This window comes from Salvelinus alpinus, chromosome 2 (genome assembly GCF_045679555.1).
Source record: "Salvelinus alpinus chromosome 2, SLU_Salpinus.1, whole genome shotgun sequence".
Lineage (NCBI taxonomy): Eukaryota > Metazoa > Chordata > Actinopteri > Salmoniformes > Salmonidae > Salvelinus > Salvelinus alpinus.
Window position 1 is genome coordinate 64,774,400 of NC_092087.1, and position 27,376 is coordinate 64,801,775.

General features: G+C 40.3%; 1 protein-coding gene across 11 annotated transcripts in view; it reads right to left on the reverse strand.

Moving 5' to 3' along the window:
• slc8a1a (solute carrier family 8 member 1a) overlaps positions 1–27,376 on the reverse strand; it is a 49,085-nt gene that overhangs the window by 15,278 nt on the left and 6,431 nt on the right. Inside the window, exons 1-6 of one of the 11 annotated variants that reach the window (XM_071350449.1) lie at positions 24,423–24,678; positions 21,520–23,372; positions 6,153–6,259; positions 3,519–3,539; positions 3,089–3,106; positions 2,972–2,986 (exon numbers count right to left, since the gene is read on the reverse strand). In XM_071350449.1, the coding sequence (XP_071206550.1) occupies positions 2,972–2,986; positions 3,089–3,106; positions 3,519–3,539; positions 6,153–6,259; positions 21,520–23,333 (1,975 nt within the window). In that variant the 5' untranslated portion in view covers positions 23,334–23,372; positions 24,423–24,678. Of the gene's footprint in view, positions 1–2,971; positions 2,987–3,088; positions 3,107–3,518; positions 3,540–5,040; positions 5,142–6,152; positions 6,260–20,816; positions 20,854–21,519; positions 23,373–24,422; positions 24,679–27,376 lie in introns of those variants that run through there. The other 10 variants (XM_071350466.1, XM_071350499.1, XM_071350457.1 and 7 more) reach the window with 10 other exon arrangements.

Consider the following 27,376-nt stretch of genomic DNA (forward strand, 5'->3'; position numbering starts at 1 on the left):
AGACCCATTTGCGACCAAGCTTGAACTTCCTGACTGATGTCTTGAGATGTTGCTTCAATATATCCACATAATGTCCCTTCCTCATGATGCCATCTATTTTGTGAAGTGCCCCAGTCCCTCCTGCAGCAAAGAACCCCCACAACATGATGCTGCCACCACCGTGCTTCACGGTTGGGATGATGCTCTTCGGCTTGCAAGCCTCCCCCTTTTTCCTCCAAACATAACAATGTTCATTATGGCCAAACAGTTCTATTTTTGTTTCATCAGACAAGAGAACATTTCTACAAAAAGTACGATCTTTGTCCCTATGTGCAGTTGCAAACGGTAGTCTAGCTTTTTTATGGCAGTTTTGGAGCATTGGCTTCTTCCTTGCTGAGCGGCCTTTCAGGTTATGTCGATATAGGACTCGTTTTACTGTGGATATAGATACTTTTGTACCTGTTTCCTCCAGCATCTTCACAAGGTCCTTTGCTGTTGTTCTGTGATTGATTTACACTTTTCGCACCAAAGTACGTTCATCTCTAGGAGACAGAATGCGTCTCCTTCCTGAGCGGTATGATGGCTGTGTGGTCCCATGGTGTTTATACTTGCGTACTATTATTTGTACAGATGAACGTTGTACCTTCAGGCGTTTGGAAATTTCTCCCAAGGATCAACCAGACTTGTGGAGGTCTGTAATTATTTTTTCTGAGGTCTTGGCTGATTTTGATTTTCCCATGATGTCAAACAAAGAGGCACTGAGTTTGAAGGTCGGCCTTGAAATACATCCACAGGTACACCTCCAATTGACTCAAATGATGTCATTTAGCCGATCAGAAGCTTCTAAAGCTATGACATCATTTTTTTGAATTTTCCAAGCTGTTTAAAGGCACAGTCAACTCAGGGTATGTAAACTTCTGACCCACTGGAATTGTGATACAGTGAATTATAAGTGAAATAATCTGTCTGTAAACAATTGTTGGAAAAATTACTTGTGTCATGCACAATGTAGATGTCCTAACTGATTTGCCAAAACTATAGTTTGTTAACAAGACATTTGTGGAGTGGTTGAAAAACAAGTTTTGATGACTCCAACCTAAGTGTAAGTAAACTTCTGCCTTCAACTGTACTGTAGCACATACAGTAATCACCAGACATGTTAGGTGATATGATATTACAACTGGTCACACCTAACACAACAGGAACATATTCATAAACCATTCATGAATCATTTGTAATACCTGAATTACCATGATTAAAGTGTGTCAAGTGTGTAAGCTTTATGAATGTCTATTTCCTGTAAAATAGGGGGAATTCAATTCAAGTTTCTGGAGACATGAAATTATTTGAACCAGAATTTAGCTAGTTCATTTTCATTACATTGTTATATTTACCTTATCTGTAATTAGCCTACTGTATACAGTTGAGTAAGTACAAAGTGTTTGTGGAAATTGCATTCCCAAGAGACTTGATTGAACCCTGATGAATAGCCGACCATTAACGGTTCACGACCCAACCGTTAAAGGACCACAGAATGCGCTCAGTGTGTCCATTAGGCCTGTGGATTTTTTAAAATATGTTTTATCAGAATGAATTAGATTGAGCAATAAAAGCCCCACTTTCATTCCATAGGCTGGGATCCACACTATGCAGCTGTTGCAAGAGTGCATTTTTCACTGACTGGTTTCAAAAACAATGATTGATAGGCAGCTTGAACTTCTTGAATTTAAACCATTATTGGGTTCAAATACACATTTAGATATGTGAGCAGCTATCCACAACAACCACAATCTGTAAGGCGCAAATAGCTAAATGAGAGAGCAGCAGTGTGATTCATATCAATGCGCTATGTAGATCTCAATAATAAGTGATATCCGTATCGCCGTAGACTACACCACTGCTGTCATCCTTACCTCCAAGCGTTTATTCAAATTGGATAATCTTTGGATGCCGACAGCAGTCGCACCATTGTAAGACATAGCTTGTACTGTAGCCTACAAAAGCCTATTTGTGCTCTTTTCCCGTGATCCATCGAACACATTTGGTGTGTCGTCATAGTGGTCAGACTCGCCCAGATGGAACAAATTTAAAATCGAGCCTTTTTTCAATGCTGATTTGAATGTCATTGAGAAAACAGAGAAGTGTCAAAGATATTTTTCGCAAACATCCTTTCTGAATTAAAAAGTAATCCTCAAAGTAATCATCTAGTTTTTCAAAAGTATCTGTAATCTGATTACACATTTTTTTCTGGTAATGTAACGGATTACAGTTAGCATTTTTTTGTAATCCCTTACAAGTAACGGATTACATGTAATCCGTTGCTCCCCAACCCTGTCATTGGCATGGTATCAAACACATCAAAGACGTGATTTCCATGTGGTTAATACCACTCCATTGACTCCATTCCAGCCTTTGTTATGAGCCGTCCTCCCCTCAGCAGCGTCCACTGGTACATGCCTACATGAACACACAGTGAGGTCGCACACACGCATTCATCATCTTTCACACTCTTTCGCACACAGTGAAGTGTGACTCATTCAGTGATAGGATAGGCCTACACATTGAATGCCTGGAAGTGCCACAAACCAAGGTGCAAACCAAACAAACTACATTTCTAATATTCACCAAAGAAAATACTATAGTAGTACTACAGTAGTACACAAAACATATCCATTCACGTGTACTCAGTGCTGTCTTTGGAGTATATTTGATTTGAAAATATGCCATGCTCAAATCAACTAAAGTCTATCAAAGCATTCTCAATATAATCAATATATTACATTGGTTTGTTATAAATGTCTATGTGTAAATAGACATAGTTACAAAGATAGTCTAAACAATGAAAGTGTAGCCTGAAAGGCTTGTGCCATTAGTAATGGGTAGGAGAACGCACGATTCTCACCAAGGTGACACATATGTTACTTGAATTTGACTTGCTTTAAATTTCAACGATTTAAAGCAATCAAATGCAAAACACTGAATTGTCTCTTACCATAAAGCTTTTTGTCTATTACAATTAACAAAAAATGACCAATTAATTAATCAATCAATCAATATATACATTGAATCCAAATAATATATATTTTTTTGCAATAGTAATATACAATACCTGTCTTCACGAATCCACCTAAAACCATAAAAAATAAAGAAAATAAATCAAAACATGCCTTTTGGTTGTGAGTGGGTATTAGTTTATATGAATTATCTTAATAGTATTATTGATTAATGACACATTTTGATCAGCAAATGATAAAAAATACTGTATAGGCCTACTTCCAACTCACTCTAAATCACTCTTTAATAAGAACAGTTACACATGTTTTCTTGCAACTGAGAACATAATTTAGGAAATGTATTTACCCTTCCGTAGAAGGTTACTATGTACAAGGACTACCAGTGTTTGCACGCTTGACACTTGACACTACAACAGTAACAGACAATGATTGACATTTCAAGTAATAAGTGACTTCAGAAGCGAGGTAAACGAAGAGTGTGACAGCACACCAGAGCAGACTAACGAGAAAAAGTAGACTGCTTACCAATTTCTTGAAGCAACACAGCTGATAGGATGGAAACAGATGAAACAAGAGACAGTTGAGCAGAAAGAAACGAGAGATGAGAAACAAGAGAAATGGAAACAAGTAACAAGGGAAACAGAGGAATGAATATACACAAGCCGGTGGCAAAAAGTTATAGCCATCAGGCAAGTTAGTTATAATATATAGATTTCGTGGTTAGGTTGTTGTTCACTACAGACTAGACATGTCTAGCAAGTTTTTGAATTTCAAATCAGGCTTGTAGGACTCGAAATGTTATACATTAAATGCCAATAAAAGACTTGGGCCAATCAAATCTCAGAGGCACAATTTCAATTCCCAATATCTATGAGTATTTAAAGATGTAACATATTCGGAAATAAAAACAAGGGTTTCATAGTGGCATTTGTTACACGCTAAATGTTTCCACTGGATGAAAGTTTAAGCAATGACAAATGATGCCTAAACGCACACTGAATAAGTCAAAACAGATTATTGTCAAAATGATGCGCTAACATTAACCTGCAGTGTAGTGTTTTGGGCCAAGTTTCCTGAGATGGAACGGAAGTCTCATGAGAGCGTTTTAACGATGCACTGTCCCTAATGTTCCAAAATGTAATGTTATGAGGGTTTTGGGAAACAGGGCCTTAGGCTCTGGCATAGCTTCATTTGGAGGTCAACATAAAACAAATATTAAATGAAATGGTACCACAATAAACATGTACTGCAATCACTTCTCTGTGATGGCAAAATGTGCCTAATAAATTAACCACCGCAACACACCATTTTCTCAATAGCACAATGATAAAATGTTAAAACGTCATTTCCATACATTGAGAGTGGTGATTTAGTATATGCATTGGTACCGTATATAGACGTTAATATTGTATTATGTAATGATAAAAATATATCTAATGGTGTTTCTTCCAAAATCCTACAGTAAGGAGTTAATCAAAGTCCAAAATGCATACTGCAAAACTCATAAAGTTCTTGAGTATTGTGAGTGTGTGTGTTCCAAGCAACACCACAAACAGAAACAGTGGAACACAGTTAGTACCCAAGGGGTATGGTTAGGAAAGAGTCAACTCGGACCATTTGCTTGGCTGAAGACCACGAGAGCTCAAGGGCTAGAACATGTGGAGGTACACATTTCTACAGCACCTTCTTGAGCATACAACCACTACCACTCAACGTTCCACCTTTGTTTATCAACCAAAAAGCCATTATCACTCTGCACGCCTCATAGGATGGGACTCCTTAACGAGACAGAAAGAAACGTCTCTGACTCTGCTCAAATCCTGTTCAGCCCAACCCCATTGAACAGCGGTGTTGACCAGGGGCAGTAGAAACACAAGAAACCAGAGGAGAGGGTAGGTAGCCTTGCGACAGCAGAGAAAATACGAAAGGGAGCAGAAGAGGGTGAAAAAAAGAACAGGAAAGTAAGAAGGAAGGAGTGGGAGGAAGGAGAGAAGGAGGAGGTCAGAAGCTTGAGCCCATCTTCTACTCTTTTCAGTTACTCTCACACCTGTCAATCGCCTTTTCCAATGGGGCTCCTGTAGCTCTATGTAGAATCTGGCCTGTCTTTCATATTCGTCGTGGTCAAGTATTCTAACCACTATGGTCTTCCTGCAAGGGGACACAAGACAAGGTACAAAACAAAAAGGGCAAGGTGAAGGACGAGGGCGGGAGGTGGGGGAAGGGGGAAGGATAGATTGTGCAAGTTTCACAAACACACACACACACCAAAAAGGATTTGGATTGGTTTCGATATCCACCAATCCACTGGGCCATCCATGGATGTACAGATGGAACAGTTTGTCGGGGTTCGGGGGTAGGGGGGAAGTCGAGCTCTGTTGCATACCCGTACCACCTCATGGTGCATACATGGAGGGACAGTTGGAACTCTGTTTGGAAGCCTCTATGATCTCAGTTTGAGTTTAAAGATGAAAGCTTTTCACCTCAACTATCTTCATTGATCTTCACCTCTAATCATAATATCAATATTGTTATGTCTGTGCATTTGATATTGTTATGTCCTGGTATTTACCTCTCATAACATTGATATTGTTTTGTCTAGGTGCTGAGGTAAATAAAAGGTCACAGCTAAAAAAAAAGTGACTACTCAGAACAAGTGCTCTGTAGTCTAGGTCTGACTAAAATTGTTTTAGGATCAATGCTGGTCCTGGAGGACCACTATGTATGCTGGTTTCGGCTCCAATGAATCTTGGGATTTATAATCAAGAAATATACACCTGACCATTACACAAATATGGTGGAAAGGTAACAATGAAAAAAGACCAAAAAAGAGAATCCAGTGGGTAGGAAAACCTGGGATTTATAATCAAGAAATATACACCTGACCATTACACAAATATGGTTGAAAGGTAACAATGAAAAAAGACCAAAATAGAGAATCCAGTGGGTAGGAAAACCTGCCTTTATACTGTTCTCCTCTTGGACCAGGATTGGGAAAATGCTCCATGGAGGATGGAAATGTGGCCTTTATCCATGTATACCCAATTCAGTAGGTCTGGGCAAGCACAAAGTAATAGTGGATGGATCCAGTAGGCGAATGGAATGGGGGCGGGGTTAAGGGGTACAGTGTTGGGACCAAAGCCTGGGAAGGGAACGCCCCACCTTTCCTCTCACTCATCTCCAGCAGCTGAGGCTCTCCCATCTCAAGGAAGAAGTTCTTGTTTTTCTCATATTCCTCGTCATCGATTATATTGATCTGTATAGTTTTGCTGAAACAAAGAGAGAGAGAGAAAGAGAGAGAAAGAAGACAACGTTGCAGATAGAACAGCGTATGGAGAGTGCGAACATGAGGGAAGAAGAACGACGAGCCATGCATCATCAAACGACGAGCCATGCATCGTCAAACGACACAAAGGCGACAGCACAAAAAAAAAATGGGAAGATGGATTGTAGGGTGACATTAAGCGATTCCGGTGGGGTGGGAGGAAACAATAAATCACAAACAATGAAATCAATGTCTTTTATACAAAAATGTACTGGGAAAATGAAAACACCCCCATATATCGCCTCATCAAAACACTACATTTAAGTTCTGAATGAAAGTATTTTGAGACAAACAACAATTCACAACAAGACTGAAATATTTTCAAGAGTGTGACTATGCAGTGCTGTATTGTACTGTTAGTGTTCTTATAGGCCACAGGCCCTATGTACAGACAGGCATGGTGGACATTTTTTCCCTCCAATATATATTATTGCATTTTCTTCTCAACAATAGGTCAAATGTAAGTTGTGCTTGGCTTGGCTCAGTAATATAATAAGGCCTAGAGAGTCAATCAGTCTATTTTATAGTCTTATACTGTGGCTCAGGCCCATGTTTGAGAATGACCAGGATACCCTCAACAGCGATGCTACCCAAATATGGAGACTAAAACAACTCTCCAAGACAAAAACAGAGCACCCATGGGTTGAAGACGCACTCTTGCATATTGTTTATAAACTAAACCAGGGGGAAATTATTGCCTGATCCCAGATATGTTTGTGCTGTATATCCAACTCATGACAATGACCATAGGATTTGGCAAGACAGCACAAACAGATCTGGGACCAGACCAGACCAGGGGAGGGAGGGAGACGACAGGCTTCTCGCTCTAACAGATAGCCAAACATGTCTGAACATATCTCAAAACACCACACTACTAATAAACTTGGACAAAATATACAAGTAATGACAAAAACTATGTAGGTAGCTTTGAAAGAAAAGCCTTTCTACTTGCTTTGGGCCTAAACAGGATATGACATTGCCAATTTATAAATTACTAATTGTCTGATTGCTACTGTTGAATAATGCAGAAACCAGCTGCTGTAGCAGATTGCCATTTGCTGTTGGATTTGAAATAATAGCAAATAATCCCAACAGATTGTGACAAGTTTCAGACTGTGGCTATTTGTTCATAATGTAGGCCTACTAGAGTGGCCTACCATCAAAAACAATTAAGAAAATGCATCCACGATTTGTTGACAATTTATCGTCCTAGTAAAATAAACAGCCAATCCATGTGACACATGAAATGTAACCTTGTGGATGGTTGATGAACAATACTTCAAGGCTGCTGTGTTTGCCACATTCCACCCCTTACAAGATGGACAATTTAAATCTGGCAGATAACTGCATCTAATAACAGAACATGTCCATGGTCTGACATGTATTTCCTTCATTAAAGGTAGGCTAAACACTGATTGTGAGTCCTAATAGCATTATGTCAACATTGGTGCGATTTCAATTGCTTACACATATTCAGAGACTGTGGGATAAACAGGGTCATTAATTGGAATGGAATTACACTGTCCCTTGATAAAACAGTGCTGCTTTGTAGCAAATGGAAATGTCCAAAACCTTTGGAAGGGAAAATTGCCATAGAAAATAAACACATGCCGTATAGTCAACCTGGTCTCAGACCATTTCATATTATTCTGTATGTAATTCCGAGAACACTCCTGTTTAGTATGATATGTTACGTTTCGTATGTTAAGTATTAATATGTGGATGTCCATCACCCATTTCGTTTGATAAGTTAAGAATTACAATTCGTTTTATATGTTACAAATTTGCTAAATGTACAATATGTTACAAATTTCCAAAACATATGATATGTTAGAAATTCTAGCCAGGTGGCTAACATTAGCTAGGCTATGGGTTAGGGTTTAAGGTTAGGGTTTAGGTTAAAGTTAGGATTAGCTAACATGCTAAGTAGTTGCGAAGTAGCTACAGTTGTCCGTTATAAGCCAACCCATAATTTTTGTCCTTTAGAAGACACTCTCATGCAGAGCTACTTACAGTAGTGAGTGCATACATTTTAATACTTTTTTTCATACTGGTCCCCCGTGGGACTCAAACCGACAACCCTGGCATTGCAAGCGCCATGCTCAACCAACTGAGCTACACGGGACTACCATCCACCCTGACCAACCACCACAGTAAGTAAACATCTGTATTATATAACCATACCAAACATAACATTTCATACTAATTTGAGTATCTCGGATTTACATTTACTATGTTACGTCTACTCTATGAGACCAGGCTGGTATACGTGGGTTCCACAGCGCCCTATGGGACTCCCAATCACAGCCGGTTGTGATACAGCTTAGAATCAAACCAGGGTCTGTAGTGACGCCTCTAGCACTGGGATGCAGTGCCTTAGACCGCAGCGCCACTCGGGAACCCGAATACTTTGCTTACTTTTTCAAAACCTCATTAGGTGGAAGCTAGAGAGGGATTGACAAACCACAAACTAGTTCAAACTTATTGGAACCTCCAAACTGATTAGATTTAGGGCAATTATGTGGGATAGTCAACCTGAGCATGCAACAGTTTAATTAATGTTTTGTTTGTCCATTCTGTGAGAAATGTAACTTGTGATTTTGTGTGGAAATGTCACATCCATCACGCTGGAATTGCCCATTACTCAAAGTCAACTACTAAGTGACAGGGGACCTTTATATAGCGTCATTAAGCTGATGTTCATGTGATTGACTAAGATTAACATGAATTATTGATCAACGGCCTCTTGGTGCCACAGAGGTGAATGAGTCTCTGGTGAAAGGAAATACCAAGAGTCCTGCTGGGCCCTTGGGTGACATAACAGGGAGTCAGTCACTTCCTTTTGTGACACCTCCTATTCACCCTCTCAGGCAGCCCTGTGTGTCATGGATTAAACCAGGGGTGTCAAAGTCATTTTGCCCCAGGTGCCGCATTCGGTCTTCTACGAGGTCCGGTGGGCCACACTGAAAATTGGTTATGTTTCCTTGCCATCATAATTACATCGTTTTGGGAATTTTCAATGCTTCCTGACTGTCTAGTGATTATTAGCGATTTGGACAGTCAAGAAACTGTACTAATGTACACTACCATTCAAAAGTTTGAGTTCACTTAGAAATGTCCTTGTTTTTGAAAGAAAAGCACCTTTTCTTGTCCATTCAAATAACATCAAATTGATCAGAAATACAGTGTAGACATTGTTAATGTTGTAAATGACTATTGTAGCTGGAAACAGCAGATTTTTTATGGAATATCTACATAGGTGTACAGAGGCCAATTATCAGCAACCATCACACCTGTGATCCAATGGCACGTTGTGCTAACTAGACACTCTAATGTACTTGTCCTCTTGCTCAGTTGTGCAGTCCTCTTTCTATTCTGGTTAGAGCCAGTTTGCACTGTTCTGTGAAGGGAGTAGTACACAACGTTGTACGAGATCTTCAGCTTCTTGGCAATTTCTCGCATGGAATAGCCTTCATTTCTCAGAACAAGAATAGACTGATGAGTTCCAGGAGAAAGTTCTTTGTTTCTGGCCATTTTGAGCCTGTAATCGAACACACAAATGCTGATGCTCCAGATCCTCAACTAGTCTAAAGAAGGCCAGTTTTATTACTTCTTTAATCAGGACAACAGTTTTCAGCTGTGCTAACATAATCGCAAAAGGGTTTTCTAATGATCAATTTGCCTTTTAAAATTATAAACTTGGATTAGCTAACACAACGTGCCATTGGAACACAGAAGTGATGGTTGCTGATAATGGGCCTCTGTACGCCTATTTAGATATTCCATTAAAAATCAGCCTTCCAACTACAATGGTCATTTACAACATTAACAATGTCTACACTGTATTTCTGATCAATTTGATGTTATTTGAATGTAGGGAAAAAAACGTTTTTTATTTTCAAAAACAAGGACATTGTCACGCCCTGGCCTTAGTGTTCTTTGTTTTCTTTATGTTTTTTAGTTAGGTCAGGGTGTGACATGGGGAATGTATGTGTTTTTGTAGTGTCTAGTGTAGTTGTCTAGTTATGTCTATGGCTGCCTAGATTGGTTCTCAATTAGAGGCAGCTGTGGTTCATTGTCTCTGATTGAGAGCCATATTTAAGGCAGTCATAGGCATTGGGGTTTTGTGGGTAATTGTCTGTATCTATGTTGCATGTTTGCACTTAGTCTTTGATAGCTTCACGTTTGTTGTTTTGTTTCGTTGTTCTTCTTCTAATAAAGAGAAGATGTATTTTTCACACGCTGCGCCTTGGTCCTCTCTCTCTCTCTCCCATAGAAGTCCGTGACAGACATTTCTAAGTGACCCCAAACTTTTGAACGCTAGTGTAGGTCCATTGACTGTGCACAGTGATTATTAGTGAGCTGGACAGTCAATAAACTATATGAATACATTGTAGGTCCACTTTCTACACAGTTTAGATTTGATTTGAGTTATTTTAAAGAATATTGAGTTAGTTTCGCCCCCCCCCTCAATTTTAAATCCACCCGCGCGCAGCTCCACCAAGACTGCCACACAGAATAAATATCAACCCGCACAGAGAAGCACGAGATTGAACTTTACTCAACTTTCTAGAGTCTCCCCCTTAGTTAACACTATCAACTGTGGGAATTGTGATCGAATCAACACAATATACGCCCCTTTCAAGTCAACATACTGAAACAAAATGATCTACGCAAGACTTAGAATGCAAAGGCAGAACGCATCTGAGTAGGATTCTAATGCATTGACATGCATGACTCAGCCGTTCTCTACACAGACCTGTATGGCATAAACAATCAGAGCTGCTGTAGACCTATATGCAAATAGGTCTTTCCCTTTCACATATCGTCGTGAGTAGATGCGTTTGGTTTGAGATCAAAGCAAGAGTTGCATGTAGCCAGGTGTGCACATTTTGTTCATATCCTTTGCTAGTTAGTGAGTTATTAGCCCAGTTATATATCATTTGTAGTCAGCAATGGGGGAGTGATTGCTTCCTACAAGAGCACAAAATGTGTACATTTTTAGACATCTTTGAAAAGCGAGTCCAGTAAAAGGGCAGTGTTGTATTTTGAAACAGGCTTGAATAAGCTAAGTTGCCAATAGGCAGAGGGCAGCATACTTTATCTGATTCTCTGTAATAACAGTAGCAGCCAATGTGTGGTGTTCAATGTAGGCTTGGCATTAACCTGTTTATCCACTTGTCCTTCAGACAAGGAGGTGACAGCTATTTCCATGTTAAAATGTTATGGATGCATTTTCGCCATTGTTTTTGATGGTAGGCCACTCTAGTAGGCCTACATTATGATCAAATAGCCACAGTCTGAAACTGTAACTTCAAACAGGTACAGCCTGCAAACTAATACTCATTTGGCAAATTCAGACGGCTTGTGTTACAAAACCTATTCAGTGGCTCTAATCTGCAAAAGTCAACAGAGAGACCGCCCTAGTGAGCCATTGTTACTCTCACAAGCATTGGAAACCAGGGATAGGACTGTCTCCACATTTCAACTGGCTTTTGAAGAGATAAAGTCCCCTTTGTCAAGGATGCGCAACAAAGTAAAAGTTGGAGGCAAACAACTCTGTTGAGCAGTCGGTTTGAAAAACGAGGGGATATTTCTAGTGCTGGCTCTGAGCAGGATTACATGTGACGGCTTCCTCACAGCTTTGTCAAAGGCAAGCTCTGGATGTAACTTTTACAGAAGCCAAGTGTACAAGAAGTTTAACTGAGAGATACAGAGAAAGAGAGAGAGAGAGGGGGGGGGAGAGAGAGACTGGCAGACAGTGGGTGAGTCATGACAGAGCGACTGAATGGCAATGACAGTAAGAGAGAGAGAGAGAGAGAGAGAGAGAGAGAGAGAGAGAGAGAGAGAGAGAAAGAGAGGGGGGGCAGAGAGGACATAAAGGGGAAAAGAGAAGTGAACAACAGAGAGAGCGGGAGAGAGAAAAAAGAGTGAGAGAAAGAGGACATGGGGACAAGGGGAGGAGAGAGAATGTTCCTCTGGCTTCTTAGCCCCGTGTCAATCCTATCCCTGTGAGCCAGCCCTCCAACTGAGTCAAATCAGCCGATGCGCTTTGACTCAGGGCCAACCACCAGCTGTGAGCCAGCATCTCCACAGTCCTCAGCACTCCCACTCAAAGGCATCCATCCCACAAAATAGGCAGTGTCAACGGTCACACTGCCACTGAATGTCAACACCAGTGACCTTGTCAACGTCAGTTACCTTCCTTGACCATTTTATTTCCAGTGAAAGAGAGCCCCAGATAGTTATACTTTAATGTCCGATTTGCGAAAGACGTAAGTTCAGAGTAGGCTTTACTGTGACCAGAATTGAATAAAAATGAATGGTTTAAAACCCCTTACACTTGTGGAAATTGGCCTATTTGGTTAGGGCCAAATGTAAAATATTTATAACAGAAGAACTATAAAAAAAGCATATGCAGGACAATGGTAGCAACTGAAAGAGAACACTGGAGATTATGGAGAAATAATCAGACCAAGGGTGAGGACACGAGACTGAATCCAAACATTACACTGTTGATTTTATGTGCATTTTACATTTACTGTACTTTTCACAGTCTTTGTCAATAACAAAATCTGAAAATACTCTGGATACATTCAGGAACGTACTAAGAATATTCACTGAAATGTTGGATTGGTGCAAACTAAGAAAAAACAATTTCAAGGGTTTGAGTGAGAGGTCTAACTGGTGTTTCCAGGTGGCCACACACCTCTCCAAACTGCACATTTCCTAAGTCATTTCAATGCACTTTTATGACTCAAGGAAAGCGCCTTCAACTATAAGGTGTTTTTTTGAGCTCTCCTAGCTTTGCCATTGAGGAACTGAAGCAAGCCCACTTATAGTTTTTTGTTTGGAACACAGCCCCATCACACAATTACTGTTGCTGTATACACAATCCAAAAACGTTCCGTTATGAATCGCAAACTGGGTCAGGTGGGCATCTTTTGAAAGCTTATTTTATTGCCAACATGGCTAGATAAGTTATAAAATAAGACTGTACATTGTTAGGCTTTGAAAAGGCACTTCAGAGAAACAGATTGTAGTTTTGGTGCATATAGAATCAGTGCATTCATGTGTGTTTTCCGCGTCTAATTTTCTTCACAATACAACAAACATATAAGCTCATTGTGTTCAGGACAACCCAGGGTATAACGCATATCATCCTTGTAACTGTGGATCAAACATAGTGCTCATAAAGCTTGATACTGTAAATTACATGTCTTCAAATATGGAAATGTGAAGCCCACATCAAAGCGGTATTTATTATAACCCTCAACGTCTCATCTTTCAGAACACATCGACTCCTCTCGATTTACAGCATTTCCCTCACTCGGACAACAAATGTGCAAAAGTAGCCCAGACCCTCTTATGGAGAATTCTAACAGGGAAAGAGTTAACACCAACCAGTAACAGGCATTACCCTCTAGTCTTCAGACCCAGCCGCACAAAAGGAGACTGAGAGCGAGGCTTGATAACAGAGTAGCAGTCCCAATACATTTAAGCTTCGCCTTTACATTCAAGCCCTCCAGCTGGACTGGCAGTATCTGTGATTAACTAGAGAATACTGTACAAGGCCTGACTCAGCGACTCCACTCTATCAGTCACTGTAACCGAGGAGGAAAACTCCCTAATGTAAGAACTCTATTAACCAACTCCTTCGCGACCTACTCAATTATAACCTTCCAACCACATACAGTAGTACATCATACTTCCATGCAGAAAGTAGGCTACAGTTTGTCTCTCATTGGATTCTGTCAGGAGTCATTTTCTTTTGGTGCCTAAGGAGCCGGCAGACCAATAAGTTGCCTTCCCTACCATGAATATAATTCGTTTTTCCTGCCTCACATTAGTTTTCTATTTCTGGCCCTGCTATAAGATCCTTATGCCAGTGGTCTTGAAATCATTTGCAGATTTTGAGAACATGAAGACTACGGTAAGTAAGAAGACAGCTCATAAAGTGAGGGAGGCTTATTAAATAATAATAATAATAATTTGGTGGGTGCTTATTTGTCCTATTTCACACATGTACACGTGTATTAATAAGCATGTGTGAATTGGAAATGTGTTTCTTTACCTGGTAAAATGATGGCAAAATAAGAAATGTGCATATCCCAACTCCAGCTGAGTATCGCCTCCGAGAGTGGTGTCATGGCCAGTGTCTGCCATTATCAACGGTAACCCTCAAGCAATTAGGGTTAAGTGCCTTGCTCAACGGCACAATGACAGATTTTTCAGCAGGATGACATTTATTGTCATAAATCTTACCCTGGAGGCAGATCTGAGCGATTTCTGCGATTTCTGCAAGCTGTGAAGTCAAAATTGGGTATAATGTAAAAAATGTATGATAACATTTGCTCTTTGGTCTTCATTTAATGTTAAGGGTTAGGGTTAGCAGTGTGGTTAGAATTAGAATCAGATGTTATGACTTTGTGGCTTTGCCAGCTAGTGACCACTCTGCAGAGCTGCCTCTAGAACAAGATTCATGATGAAAAACGCTGACTGATTTTTCACTTGTCGGCTCTGGGATTCAAACTAGCTACCTTTCGGTTACTGGCCCAACGCTCTAACCGCTAGGCTTCCTGTGGCCCATTATTCTGTTGATGTCTATGTAATACTAGGTAGAATATTTTCTTGCAGACTGAAAAAATGTACACTATGTCTGTAAAGTAATTTACATAACAGATTTGTTCATATGTTTGATACTCATGCATAGGGCTGGAAGCAGGAGTACGAAAGATGCCGAACAGGAGGCTTGAAAACCGTATTCCAAGATTTTGAATACATTTTGTAGTCACATTTTACCATCTTAAATGCCCCAATAAGCTATTTCCTCTTTGTAAATCATACAATTCAAATTACACACCAAAGATGGCTTCACAAAGATAGGCAGTTTGCAATGCTAATTGCTGCTTCCGTCACAAAATATAAAATGCAGCCTACTGAAAGTTTCTCCTTGTCCTTTATTCCTCCCTGCTAAAGCATGGAAAATGTGATTTGAGTTCAAGCGGTCTCAGAATTTAAATTGATTTACAAAGAGATGTGGGTTCCCCTATGTGCAGTGTACATAATGTTAAGTATCCCTCTTGGGGTGGGAAGAAGTCCTATGGTATTACATCAGCAAAGGTACCAAAAAAGTAGAAATAATTCTACAATTCATCACTTGACACAGTTTTTCTTACAGCTATTCATAACCTATAGACTATACCCTTGGTGTGTACAAAAATGTTACTTGATAGAGAGGCAGCCGAGTGTTCCTAAGGGGCTGAGATGCAGAATGTAACAATGCTGTTTCTGACTATCGGGCATGTGTGTCCTATATTGAGTGTCTTTCCACGAAAATAAATGTATTTTGCTTAGAAACGGTATGTTTATTTCATGGCATCTTCATTAACGTGCTTACTTGAGCAGCAGCCAGGGTCGTATGTGTGATCGGTTTTTGCACAAAGTGTACAATAGGATACAACGCTAAGAGAATCCGTCAGCACAGACGAGATGGCCATAGTGATTGATCTAACTGCTTTGTAAGTAACACGTCTGCTATTATCTTCTCCCAGTCTCTGTGTCTCAGCCAATTAGAGGCCTGAAAAACATTATTTCAGCCATGTAGAAAGCCTGACAAACATTTCAGCCAGCAGGGTCCTCTTTTGCCTGCAGAAAAAAAAGACACAAATACGTCCATCCCCCCTGAAGCGATTAGCTCCCCAGAAATTGGGACATTGCACTGCACTGACCATCCTCCTCAAAAAACATCCAAAGGCTGCAAGGGAAAACGTGAGGCATATTTAGACAGAGGTTGAGGGGGTTGGGTTTGGATAGGCCTGGGTTTATATAGTAGTTGATATCATTCAAATACTTTAAGCAATTTGATTGAGCCTGCACCAGGCAAGCTCAATCAAGCACAGCTTGGAGTAATTTGAAAGATTTCAAACATGATTTGAACCCTTGGTCTTCTTGCTCCTCTATGGTCTAAAGTGCCTTGGTCTCCTGCCTCTGTCTGTTGCTCGTCTGATGAAGCGGTGGTGACAGCCCCACTGTCATGCAGCCCAAGGGAACACGTCACTCCCCCAGCCATGTGATCCACAGGCCAGAGCCGCCACTGGTCCGCGGGGGCAGCTACGCTAGCCCTGGATCATGACAGTGGTCTGAGGAGGAGCACGAGGTCTGTCCTCATGCGAGAGCAGGCCAGAGACGAGAGGGCAAAATTAGCATAGGCAAAAAAACGATTTAATTAGTTGTTTAAAATAGTACCTCCTCCTAAAGCCCAAAGTAACCCCCTGTCAAGTTGCATGCTTGTCAATGTGTGTAGTCAAAGCAAAGTCATTCATTTCACTACATGTAAGCAGCAAAGTTAATAATATCTACATTACCAGAGGGTGGGTCTTGTCAAAACAAAAGAAAGGCATGGTTGAACCATCATTCTCTACGGTTGAGGGCAGCAGATATGATCTTGTCTGATAAGGACAGTAGGACACAAAGGACACATTCTGGCTATAACAAATTGTGATGTAAAATGAAATTTACAGCATAGTTATCATTCAGTATAGTTAAGTACAGTGGACCGAACCACATTTTTTTGAGAATAGATCCAGTAGAAATTGAACTGAAGTGGGTACTTTGTAGAACATTGTTAGTTTGATATTTCAAAGGTGGCTGAAAGGTCCTTGGAGGAGTATCGGGTGATGATTCTTTAAAACCTATACTGGCTCAGTCAGGAGCGAAGCCCTTATTACACATTAATGTCTACCAATATCATCACAACAACTAACACTTGTTCCTACCAGCAAAACAAAAGAACATGGTCCTGACCGTGTAACTTCTTGTAACGATATAACTAGATCATCTTTGACTCATCAACCCCCCTTATCTGGATACAGCATGGTTGAGAGTAACCAGGCCTCTTGCTTCAGTGAAAAATGTAATTACTGTCAATCATATTCTGTCTGTAGCATAAGTGAGTGATATGTGCAGAAACATAAATAAATGTTTACATTCCAACGGACATTGCATGCATCTTAAAATAGATTTGGAAATAACTTGCAACTGCATCCTCTCAGATGTGTCAATGCCAACGTTAATACATTTCCCAAATGATAACTTAAGAACCGACTTCCCAACAGAGGCTGCTGCCTTGTCTATATATGGTGCTGCTTCTCTATGCAAAGCTTGCTGAGACGATTTACACTGCTCACTTCAAAGCAATCCGTTTGCCTCTGTATAAATGTGTGGATGTCTTAAAACTTAAAACAAGCACAGGGCCTTTTCCATTTGGTGCTGTCCTCAAACTGGCAATGTTAATCCTCTATGGAATACATTTGTTGTCATTATATCCCCCACCCCACAATCCATGGAAAATGTCTGGCCCAACTGCTATTCTAGGTATGTACAGTATACCTGACTATACCAGTATATCATTTACGGGAGTTCCAGTTTGAAGAGGGGAGTGATGAAAGTGTTGCTGGATTTCCCATTGAAAAAGGCAAAAAGGCCTTACTCACATTCAATTATGGTGGTTTCCTATAAATGATGGACACACTGATATGGAAAATCTCTATCGAAAGCAGCTGCATTTTTGTTCAATAGGATATTGATGAAAAACCTTTCAATATTACAACTGCTTAGCTTACAAGTAATGTCTTATGAAAGAGGAGATTGTTTTGAGTTGAAATAAAACAGGATAGACTGCGGAGTAGTTCAAGATCCAAATTATTTTAGCTAGTATGTAAACTACATGTGGAGTGAACATGTAGGAGTCCTACTGTCTCATGTTCATAACCCCTTTCTCTACTCGTATCTCTCTGGAACCTATAACGTAGTAAAATGAATTTAGTAGTTGTTGGGAGCTCTTCATAAATAGTAACCATTTGCCAACTGTTTAGAGTCCATTACATCTTTTGATACACCTGTTTATATTGATATTATTTTTAATCTTTATCAGGAAGGTATTCCAGTGTTTTTACATCGCATACACAAAATGAACAGCCAAAGAACAGCTGCTGCCTCTGGGCTCCAACATATTCCATACCTAATCGATTCATGCTACATGCTAATGCATCGTTATCATTAGCATCACAATGATAATTTCTTGATGTGTTTTCTCTCTTTTTTCCAGCACCAGTGAGTGCTCCAGCGTGTACCTAACCATAAACATCAATGCCTTTCTTAAAATCAATACACAGAAGTGTATACTTTTAAACCTGCATATTTAGCTAAAAGAAATCCAGGTTAGCAGGCAATATTAACCAGGTGAAATTGTGTCACTTCTCTTGCGTTCATTGCACGCAGAGTCAGGGTATATGCAACAGTTTGGGCCCCCTGGCTCATTGCGAACTAATTTGCCAGAAGTTTACGTAATTATGACATAACATTGAAGGTTGTGCAATGTAACAGGAATATTTAGACTTATGGATGCCACCCGTTAGATAAAATACGGAACGGTTCCGTATTTCACTGAAAGAATAAATGTTTTGTTTTGCGAGATGATAGTTTCCGGATTCGACCATATTGATGACCTAAGGCTCGTATTTCTGTGTGTTATTATGTTATAATTAAGTCTATGATTTGATAGAGCAGTCTGACTGAGCGATGGTAGGCATCAACAGGCTCGTAAGCATTCATTCAAACAGCACTTTCGTGCGTTTTGCCAGCAGCTCTTCGCAATGCCTCAAGCATTGCGCTGTTTATGACTTCAAGCCTATCAACTCCTGAGATTAGGCTGGTGTAACCGATGTGAAATGGCTAGCTAGTTAGCGGGGTGCGCGCTAATAGCGTTTCAAACGTCACTCGCTCTGAGACTTGGAGTAGTTGTTCCCCTTTCTCTGCATTGGTAACGCTGCTTCGAGGGTGGCTGTTGTCGATGTGTTCCTGGTTCGAGCCCAGGTAGCGGCGAGGAGAGGGATGGAAGCCATACTGTTACACTGGCAATACTAACGTGCCTATAACCTCTCTAGGGTACGTGAGACGTTAGCGTCCCACCTCTTCAACAGCCAGTGAAACTGCAGGGCGCCAAATTCAAATACAGAAATACTCATTATAAAAATTCAGAAAACAAAACATATTTTACATAGGTTTAAAGATGAACTTCTTGTGAATCCAACCACGGTGTCAGATTTTTAAAATGCTTTACGGCGAAAGCATACCTTACGATTATTTGTGAACATAGCCCAGCAGACAAATCATTACAAACAGTAACAAGCCAAGTAGAAGAGTTACACAAGTCAGAAATAGAGATAAAATTAATCCCTTACCTTTGATGATCTTCATATGGTTGCACTCAGAAGACATTCATTTACTCAATAAATGTTCCTTTTGTTCGATAAAGTCTCTTTATATCCAAAAACCTCCGTTTTGTTCGCGCGTTTTCTTCAGTAATCCACAGGCTCAAACGCAGTCACAACAGGCAGACAAAAAAATCAAAATTGTATCCGTAAGGTTCATAGAAACATGTCAAACGATGTTTATATTCAATCGTCAGGTTGTTTTTAGCCTAAATAATCGATAATACTTCAACCGGACAATAACGTCGTCAATATAAAAGGTAAACATGAAAGGCACTCTCTCGGTCGCGCCCCTGAAAAAGCTCTGTGACATGGCAGGGTCCACTCATTCAGACTGCTCTTACTTCCTCATTTTTCAAAATACAAGCCTGAAACAATTTCTAAAGACTGTTGACATCCAGTGGAAGGCATAGGAACTGCAATTTGAGTCCTAAGTCAATGGATACTGTAATGGCATTGAATAGAAAACTACAAAACCAAAAAAATCCTACTTCCTGAATGGATTTTTCTTCGGTTTTCGCCTGCCAAATCAGTTCTGTTATACTCACAGACACTATTTGAACAGTTTTGGAAACATTAGAGTGTTTTCTATCCAAATCTACCAGTTATATGCATATCATATCTTCTGGGCCTGAGAAGCAGGCAGTTTAATTTGGGCATGCTTTTCATCCAAAATTCCGAATGCTGCCCCCTACCCTAGAGAAGATAAGAACATCTAATAGTCAAAGGTATATGAAATACAAATCGTATAGAGAGAAATAGTCCTATAATTCCTATAATAACTACAACCTAAAACTTCTTACCTGGGAATATTGAAGACTCATGTTAAAAGGAACCACCAGCTTTCATATGTTCTCATGTTCTGAGCAAGGAACTTAAACGTTAGCTTTCTTACATGGCACATATTGCACTTTTACTTTCTTCTCCAACACTTTGTTTTTGTATTATTTAAACCAAATTGGACATGTTTCATTATTTAATTGAGGCTAAATTGATTTTATTGATCTATTATATTAAGTTAAAATAAGTGTTCATTCAGTATTGTTGTAATTGTCATTATTAATCGGTATCGGCTTTTTTGGTCCTCCAATAATCGGTATCGGTATCGGCGTTGAAAAATCATAATCGGTCGACCTCTAGTCCACAGTATCTCTACATATGGTATGAAAAACACTAATTGGTAGATTTGTAGGCAGGCGCTAGTCAGGCAGTCAATTGAATGCTCACATGAATGATTAAAACAAGAGGGGCAGTGAGGGCAAAGCTGAGAGAAAAAGAACACAAGACAGTGAAGCAGAAAGGATGAAGTACAGTGGAAAGATAGAAACTTAAGACAGGATTCCTTCTTGAACCCCAGAGACACTTACATCCCCTGAGAAAATGTAACCTAAGACAATAGATTAAAACAACAATAGGAATGGACAGCACATTGAAATGACGAGGTCAACAGGCCATACAAAGTACAACCCACTGTGCAAAAACTGGTTGAATCAACGTTGTTTCCATGTCATAAACCAAAAAATGAAGTTGAATCAACGTGGAAAACTTATTGGATTTGCAAAAAGTCATCAACGTATGGGAATTTCATTTTTTCCCCCCGAACCTTTAACCCAAATCCAGTGACATGATGACATTTTTTGTTGATTTCACATTAAATTCACATTAGCTGACAACTAAACCAAGTGTAAATTTAAAAAATAAGTTGACGTCTGTGCCCAGTGGGAAGTCTCCTAGTGCTAGGCGATAACAATACAGCTATTTTCTTTTTGAGACAGAAAACTGCTTCTGTGGGACAAACTAGAAACAGGGACATTGTCATAACTTAGACATAACATTTGTCCAAATTGAACGTCAATGTGCCGTGGGCCTCACCTCATTTACATGACAACAATACAAACATGACAACGTTAAAAGCAAGTATGTAACTTACAAGATCTCATCGTTCTGGAATTCCAGCGATCCGTGCGTATCTTCAAAGTCTTCTCCCCCTCCTTTTGCTGTACCCTCCATGGTCTTGTAGGGTACGACCACTAGTCCCCGCGCTCCTGAGGTACGAAGAACCTTTACTTCCATCATGCCGATACTCTCGCTCACGGTCATTACCGGTTCTTCAAAAGTAAAGATCCCGGCATGGTCATCGTCAAAGATAGTCACAGTAGCTGAGCAGGGTAGGCCAAGGCCCGCCAAAGTGTCCACGTGATTAGCCCTTGGTTGTCCGTAGCCAGTGCCCTCGGATATGACCTTCACGTTGCTAAGGTGGACCAGAAAATGCTCATCCTCCTCAAAGATGTCATCGTCAATGATGTCTATCCGGATCTCCTTCTCAGTCTCACCAGGTTTGAACACCACAACGCCCTCAGTGAACTTGTAGTCCGAGCCGGCATTGGCTGTGCCGTCTTCGGTACGGTATTCCACTGAAACGGTGTTAGTCAAGTCCCCACCAAGGCGTACTACATTCAAGGCCACTGTACCGCAGTTCTCCAAGCACTGGTATGTACCGGGGTCAAAGAAGACCTTTGACGAAAAGTCATTCTCCGAAACTTCGGAGCGGATCTCGTACGCACCAACAGCTTTCCTGGCTTGGTCTGCTGCATGCTTCTTCAGTACATTCCCTGCTCCCGTCATGATCCTGGTAGCCTGGCATCGGTAGAAGGCGCGACTCTTTTGCTGCTGTGTCAGTACCTGGTAGTTGGCCAGTTCTATCAGCTGCTCTGTCTCCTTCTCTGGATGCTTCTGCTTCAGTTCCTTCAGGATCCGGGCCATTTCCTTCCTGGCCTCCTCCTCATCCAGGTCCTTCTCATCAAAACCCATCGCTCCGTCCATGAAGCCCTCTGAGTTGAGCATTTTCCCATCCATTTCAATGTCCATCTTTGAAGGAAGTTGAGCCTCCCCTTCCGTCTCAATGATCACCCCTCTTCGCTTCCCTGCGCGGTAGCGCTTGTACATGTACTTATAGACAAGAAGTCTGCGATCCGCAACGTAAGCCATCCCTACACACAACGGGAAAAAGAACAGTGTGACAAGGCCCTCCCACACCTGTACGATGCCCGGAGAGATGACAGCCAAGATGAGATAAAGCCAGGTGTACGCGAATATACTCCAGGTGGCGGTAACAAAAAATACCCTCAAATGTTTGACTTTCCGGTGCTCTCCATCGGGAATGACAGAAACACAGAATCCAATGATAACGAACATGTTGAAGGCAGCACTACCAACGATGGTGTTCGGGCCCAGATCACCTGCGTCAAAGTTGTGACCGCACACCTCAACGACGGACAGTAGGATCTCCGGGGCGGAGGAACCCAGGGCCATAAGGGTCAGGTTGGACACTGTCTCGTTCCATACATGCACAGTGGTTGTCACTTTTTCACCATTTGGTTTCTTGATGGTGATCTCCCTCTCTTGTGATGTAATTACCTCGATGGATGCCATGAAGCGATCCGCAATGATAGAGACCCCCAGGAACATGTAAAACAAGGCCACAAAGTAAACTGTGGCTCTTGCCAGTTTATCTCCAAAGGATGGGTTCTCTGGTAACCATATGGGCAGAATGACACCCACTTTGCATTCAGTACCCACTGAATCACATTTCTTGTTAGTCTGGTTGCCAATGGAAGAGTTTGTTCCGAGGCTTGGGTTTGAATTCACCGCTGTAACAAATGTAATTTCAGATGAAAAAACTGCCAACAACACTGTGAGTTGAAGAGTGCAGAAGCGGAAAGATGATGTCCCAGTTTGTCCCATGATTCTGACGAGGTGTTATGCTCCAACTCTTCCTTTCACCTATGCAAAAAAAAGGGATCGATGAGAACAGAACTACCAAAAACTGTTCAAATTTGAAAATTTACAAATGACTGAAAGAGAAATGTCAATATTCCTTGCTCAAGGAGACATCGACAGATTGTTCACCTCGTCGGTTCGGGGATTCAAACCTATTCAACGTCTAGTTTTGATTGACATATTATATATATTTTTTTACTCAGTTGGGCTCTCAACTTACTATTGAGAGTAAGAACAGTAGAATACACCAGGTGCAATTTCGAAATTTGGTGGTGCATCAGCAGTTTCTCTTGTTATGTCAGTCACTGACAGTCACTCAATTAGCAATGTCAGCAAAAAAAAATTAGATTGGCAGTTAGTCTAGCCAGCCATGTAACCTTATAGTACTCATGCCCGAATCCCGACTGGGCACACAGGGCACGTGTCCAGGGGCCCTGACATCCAGGGGGGAGGCCACATTGAATTTGTTAGTCATTCTCCCTCAGATATCATACTAACATTGCAAAGTCATTACAGAATGTGTAGAATTGCAGGAAATGTGTTGTAAAACTGCTAAGTTTTCTCTTTGCCCCATGGTAAAATGTGTAAAATTGCAGAGAACTTGCTTTTAAACTGAAACATTTTCTTTACCCCCCCATGACAAAATGTGTAGAATTGCAGGAAATGAACTTAAAAACAAAAAAATGTTCTCTCCACCATCAAGAGGGGAGTCACTAAAATGTTTGCCCGAAGTCGGGGCACCCCAACCAAATCTTGCTTAGGGTCCCCAGAAGGCTAGAGCTGGCGATAGTAAAATGTATTTCATAGTCTTATCTTTCTTTACATAGGTTATTCTTTTGAGAAAGGCTAGACAACATTTGTCCTAATTACATGATTCTCATTTGCAACATGAAATCACAAAGATACAGTATCAGAAAATGATAGTCCGCAATTTACAGTACATCCATGCACATGTTCTTTACAGGTAGGATTTAAAGCCAACTAGCCGATAAAGTAGCCTACAAAAATGTGTAACATTTCAAGTGACAGTAGTTGCCCAGAATGTTAGCCTACCGTTTTAATCCACGTAATGGGGAACGGAATTTATAAACTACTCAAAAATAATTTGAGGTTGAAGAAAGGATACAGAAGTCCTTGAGAAATCCTCAATTTCCAAACCTTTATAAAACAATGATGTAAGTTGCGCCATCGTCAATAAATCTTCAGTTGTTGTATAGGTAAACCCTTCGTACCCAAAAAATCTAAATGTTCTGCCACACTGTAGATAGCCGAATAGAGACAATCATGGGCTCTCAACGCGCGCTTCCTCCGGACTGCTCTCTCTCTCTCGCTCTCTCTCTCTCTCTCTCTCTCTCATATCTCTCATATGTACTGGTTTTAATGTCCATGCTCTCATCTCCAAAGTGAGGTGGTAATGTTTTTTCGATAGTGACGCAAAGCAATGGAGGAATTAATTTCCATATATTATTTGATTTGCTGTCTTGAGAAAAAATAATGCATTTATTCTAACAGCTTATTTTAGGAATAGTTTCATTATATCTAACCAAAACTTGAACATGAATCAAGTTTGAACAAATCAGTACTGTATCTTCATCTCATGTATTTTAGAAGCACTTACTTGTGGAAACTACATTATTGGCACAATATTAATATAGTATTGGAGGTTAATGCAACCTAGGCCTAATGCAAACCTAGATATGCTCCATTTTGTTTAGCCATAATGCTATTTTTTTTAAATATCCTTTAAACAATAAATATTTAACACTTCTTCAGGATCAGCGGGTCCCGCACGGGACGATTGAGCTAACGTAGGCTAATGCGATTAGCATGAGGTTGTAAGTAACAAGGAAATTTCCCAGGATATAGACATATCTGATATTGTCAGAAAGCTTAAATTCTTGTTAATCTAATTGCACTGTCCAATTTACAGTAGTGAAAGTATTACAGTGAAAGAATACCATGCTATTGTTTGAGGAGAGTGCACAGTTATGAACTTGAAAAGTTATTCATCAACCAATTAGGCACATTTTGGCAGTCTTGATGCAACATTTTGAACAGAAATGCAATGGTGCATTGGATCAGTCAAAAACTTTGCGCATACACTGCTGCCATCTAGTGGCCAAAATCTAAATTGTGCCTGGGCTGGAATTATACATTATGGCCTTTCTCTTGCATTTCAAAGATGATGGAAAACAAATATTAACAGCTGTTTTTTTCTTTGTATTTTCTTTTACCAGATCTAATGTGTTATATTCTCCTACATTAATTTCACATTTCCACAAACTTCAAAGTGTTTCCTTTCAAATGGTATCAAGAATATGCATATCCTTGCTTCAATGCCTGAGCTACAAGCAGATAATTATATTTGGGTATATCATTTTAGGCGAAAATTGAAAAAAGGGGCTGATCCTTATCCAACTGCAATATTGTTATGTTTGACAGGATATAGGCCTAAGTTTTTTTTTATCCATTTGGACAATTCAGGAGTCTGATCCCAAGCTATTTATTTCATTGAGTATTTACAGAGAAGCCCAAATGCAACCTGGACTCAGAGGTAGACATAACATGCTGAACGAAAATACAACACTCAAATTAGTATGTTACATTTGGTATGGTATGTATTAATTTGTGGACGTCCATCATCTATTTCGTATGATATGTTACGAATTGCAATTAATTCAATATGTTAAGAATTTGCAATACGTATGATATGTTACAAATTCCAATGTGTTATGTCTAATTTTAGCTAGGTGGCTAACACTAACATTAGTTTAAGATTAAGATTAGGGTTGTTGCTCAAATTACTTCCTTCCAAAAATATGTGTCCTTTCCTTCAGTGTCGAACTAAGCATGTAATTATGTTGACGGTCATTGATCTAAAGGTCATTTTGCATGCTGAACAACCCCAGGCAATATCAGTACCCTACTATATTCAAACTGCGTGCTGTGCGCAGCTTCATGTGCTGACCAACTAGAGGTAGGCCTATTTTTGATCTGGCACATCTGCGTGTTAACTTCAGCATTCAAATGTTTGTAAAATGGCTTGCGCATTATTAGGCTTTATTAGTTGAGTGACAACCAATGTAATTTGGTAGGTTATTTTTATCAAATGCACTGTTGAAAATTGTGTTCTACCAGCCTAAGCTACAACTCTCATCTTGTTATAGGTAGGCTATACTGTATGCTGATCGGGGCTTACATTAGATTGTATTGACATTGTTCGTTGTTCACCATCAGGAATAGTTTTGGTAATTTTGCTTGAAACAATCAGGCGAAATTTGATCATTTCATAACAAAGACAGCAATCACTTTTGCTACCCGCACTGCATGGTCGAAGCAGGAGAAGAAGAGAAGCTCCAAGTCCTTCAAAACTCCCAAACGGTCTAAATCATTAAATTATGACAAGGGGTTGAAATCCAAAGTTGTGCTATATATTCATTGGCTATGTCATAGCTAATTTTTAAAGATAAATACTGATACATTACAAGCGCTTAACACGTTGAATCTGCAAAAATGACAAATTAATTAGTGGGTGATTTCAGATCACTGATAGTGGGGTGGTAGATACCTAGTTTCCCTCATGGCTCAGCTTAGGTGCCTACATACACCATAGACACGCACACACGCACACCCCCCCCCCCCCCCCCCCCCCCCCCCCCCCCCACACACACACACACACACACACAGAAGTCAGCTTAGACAGATCCAGCTCAAAGAGGCCCAGCTCATGAACAGCAGATTTTAATTTAGAATGGAAAATGATTGAGTTTATGAAACAAATGTTAGTGCATCGAATCGTATCTCATCGAACCGAAAGGCATCGATTCGTTCTTCTAATCAAACCAAATTGCACTGAATCGTTTCGAACTAAAACTTATCGTTCCTGTATCGTATCGGAGGCTATGTATCTAGATACGTATCGAATCTTCTTGAAAGGGAAAGATTCACACCCTAGGAGTTCGGTTAAAGGGTTAAGGTTAGGATTAGGGGAAGGGTTAGCTAACATG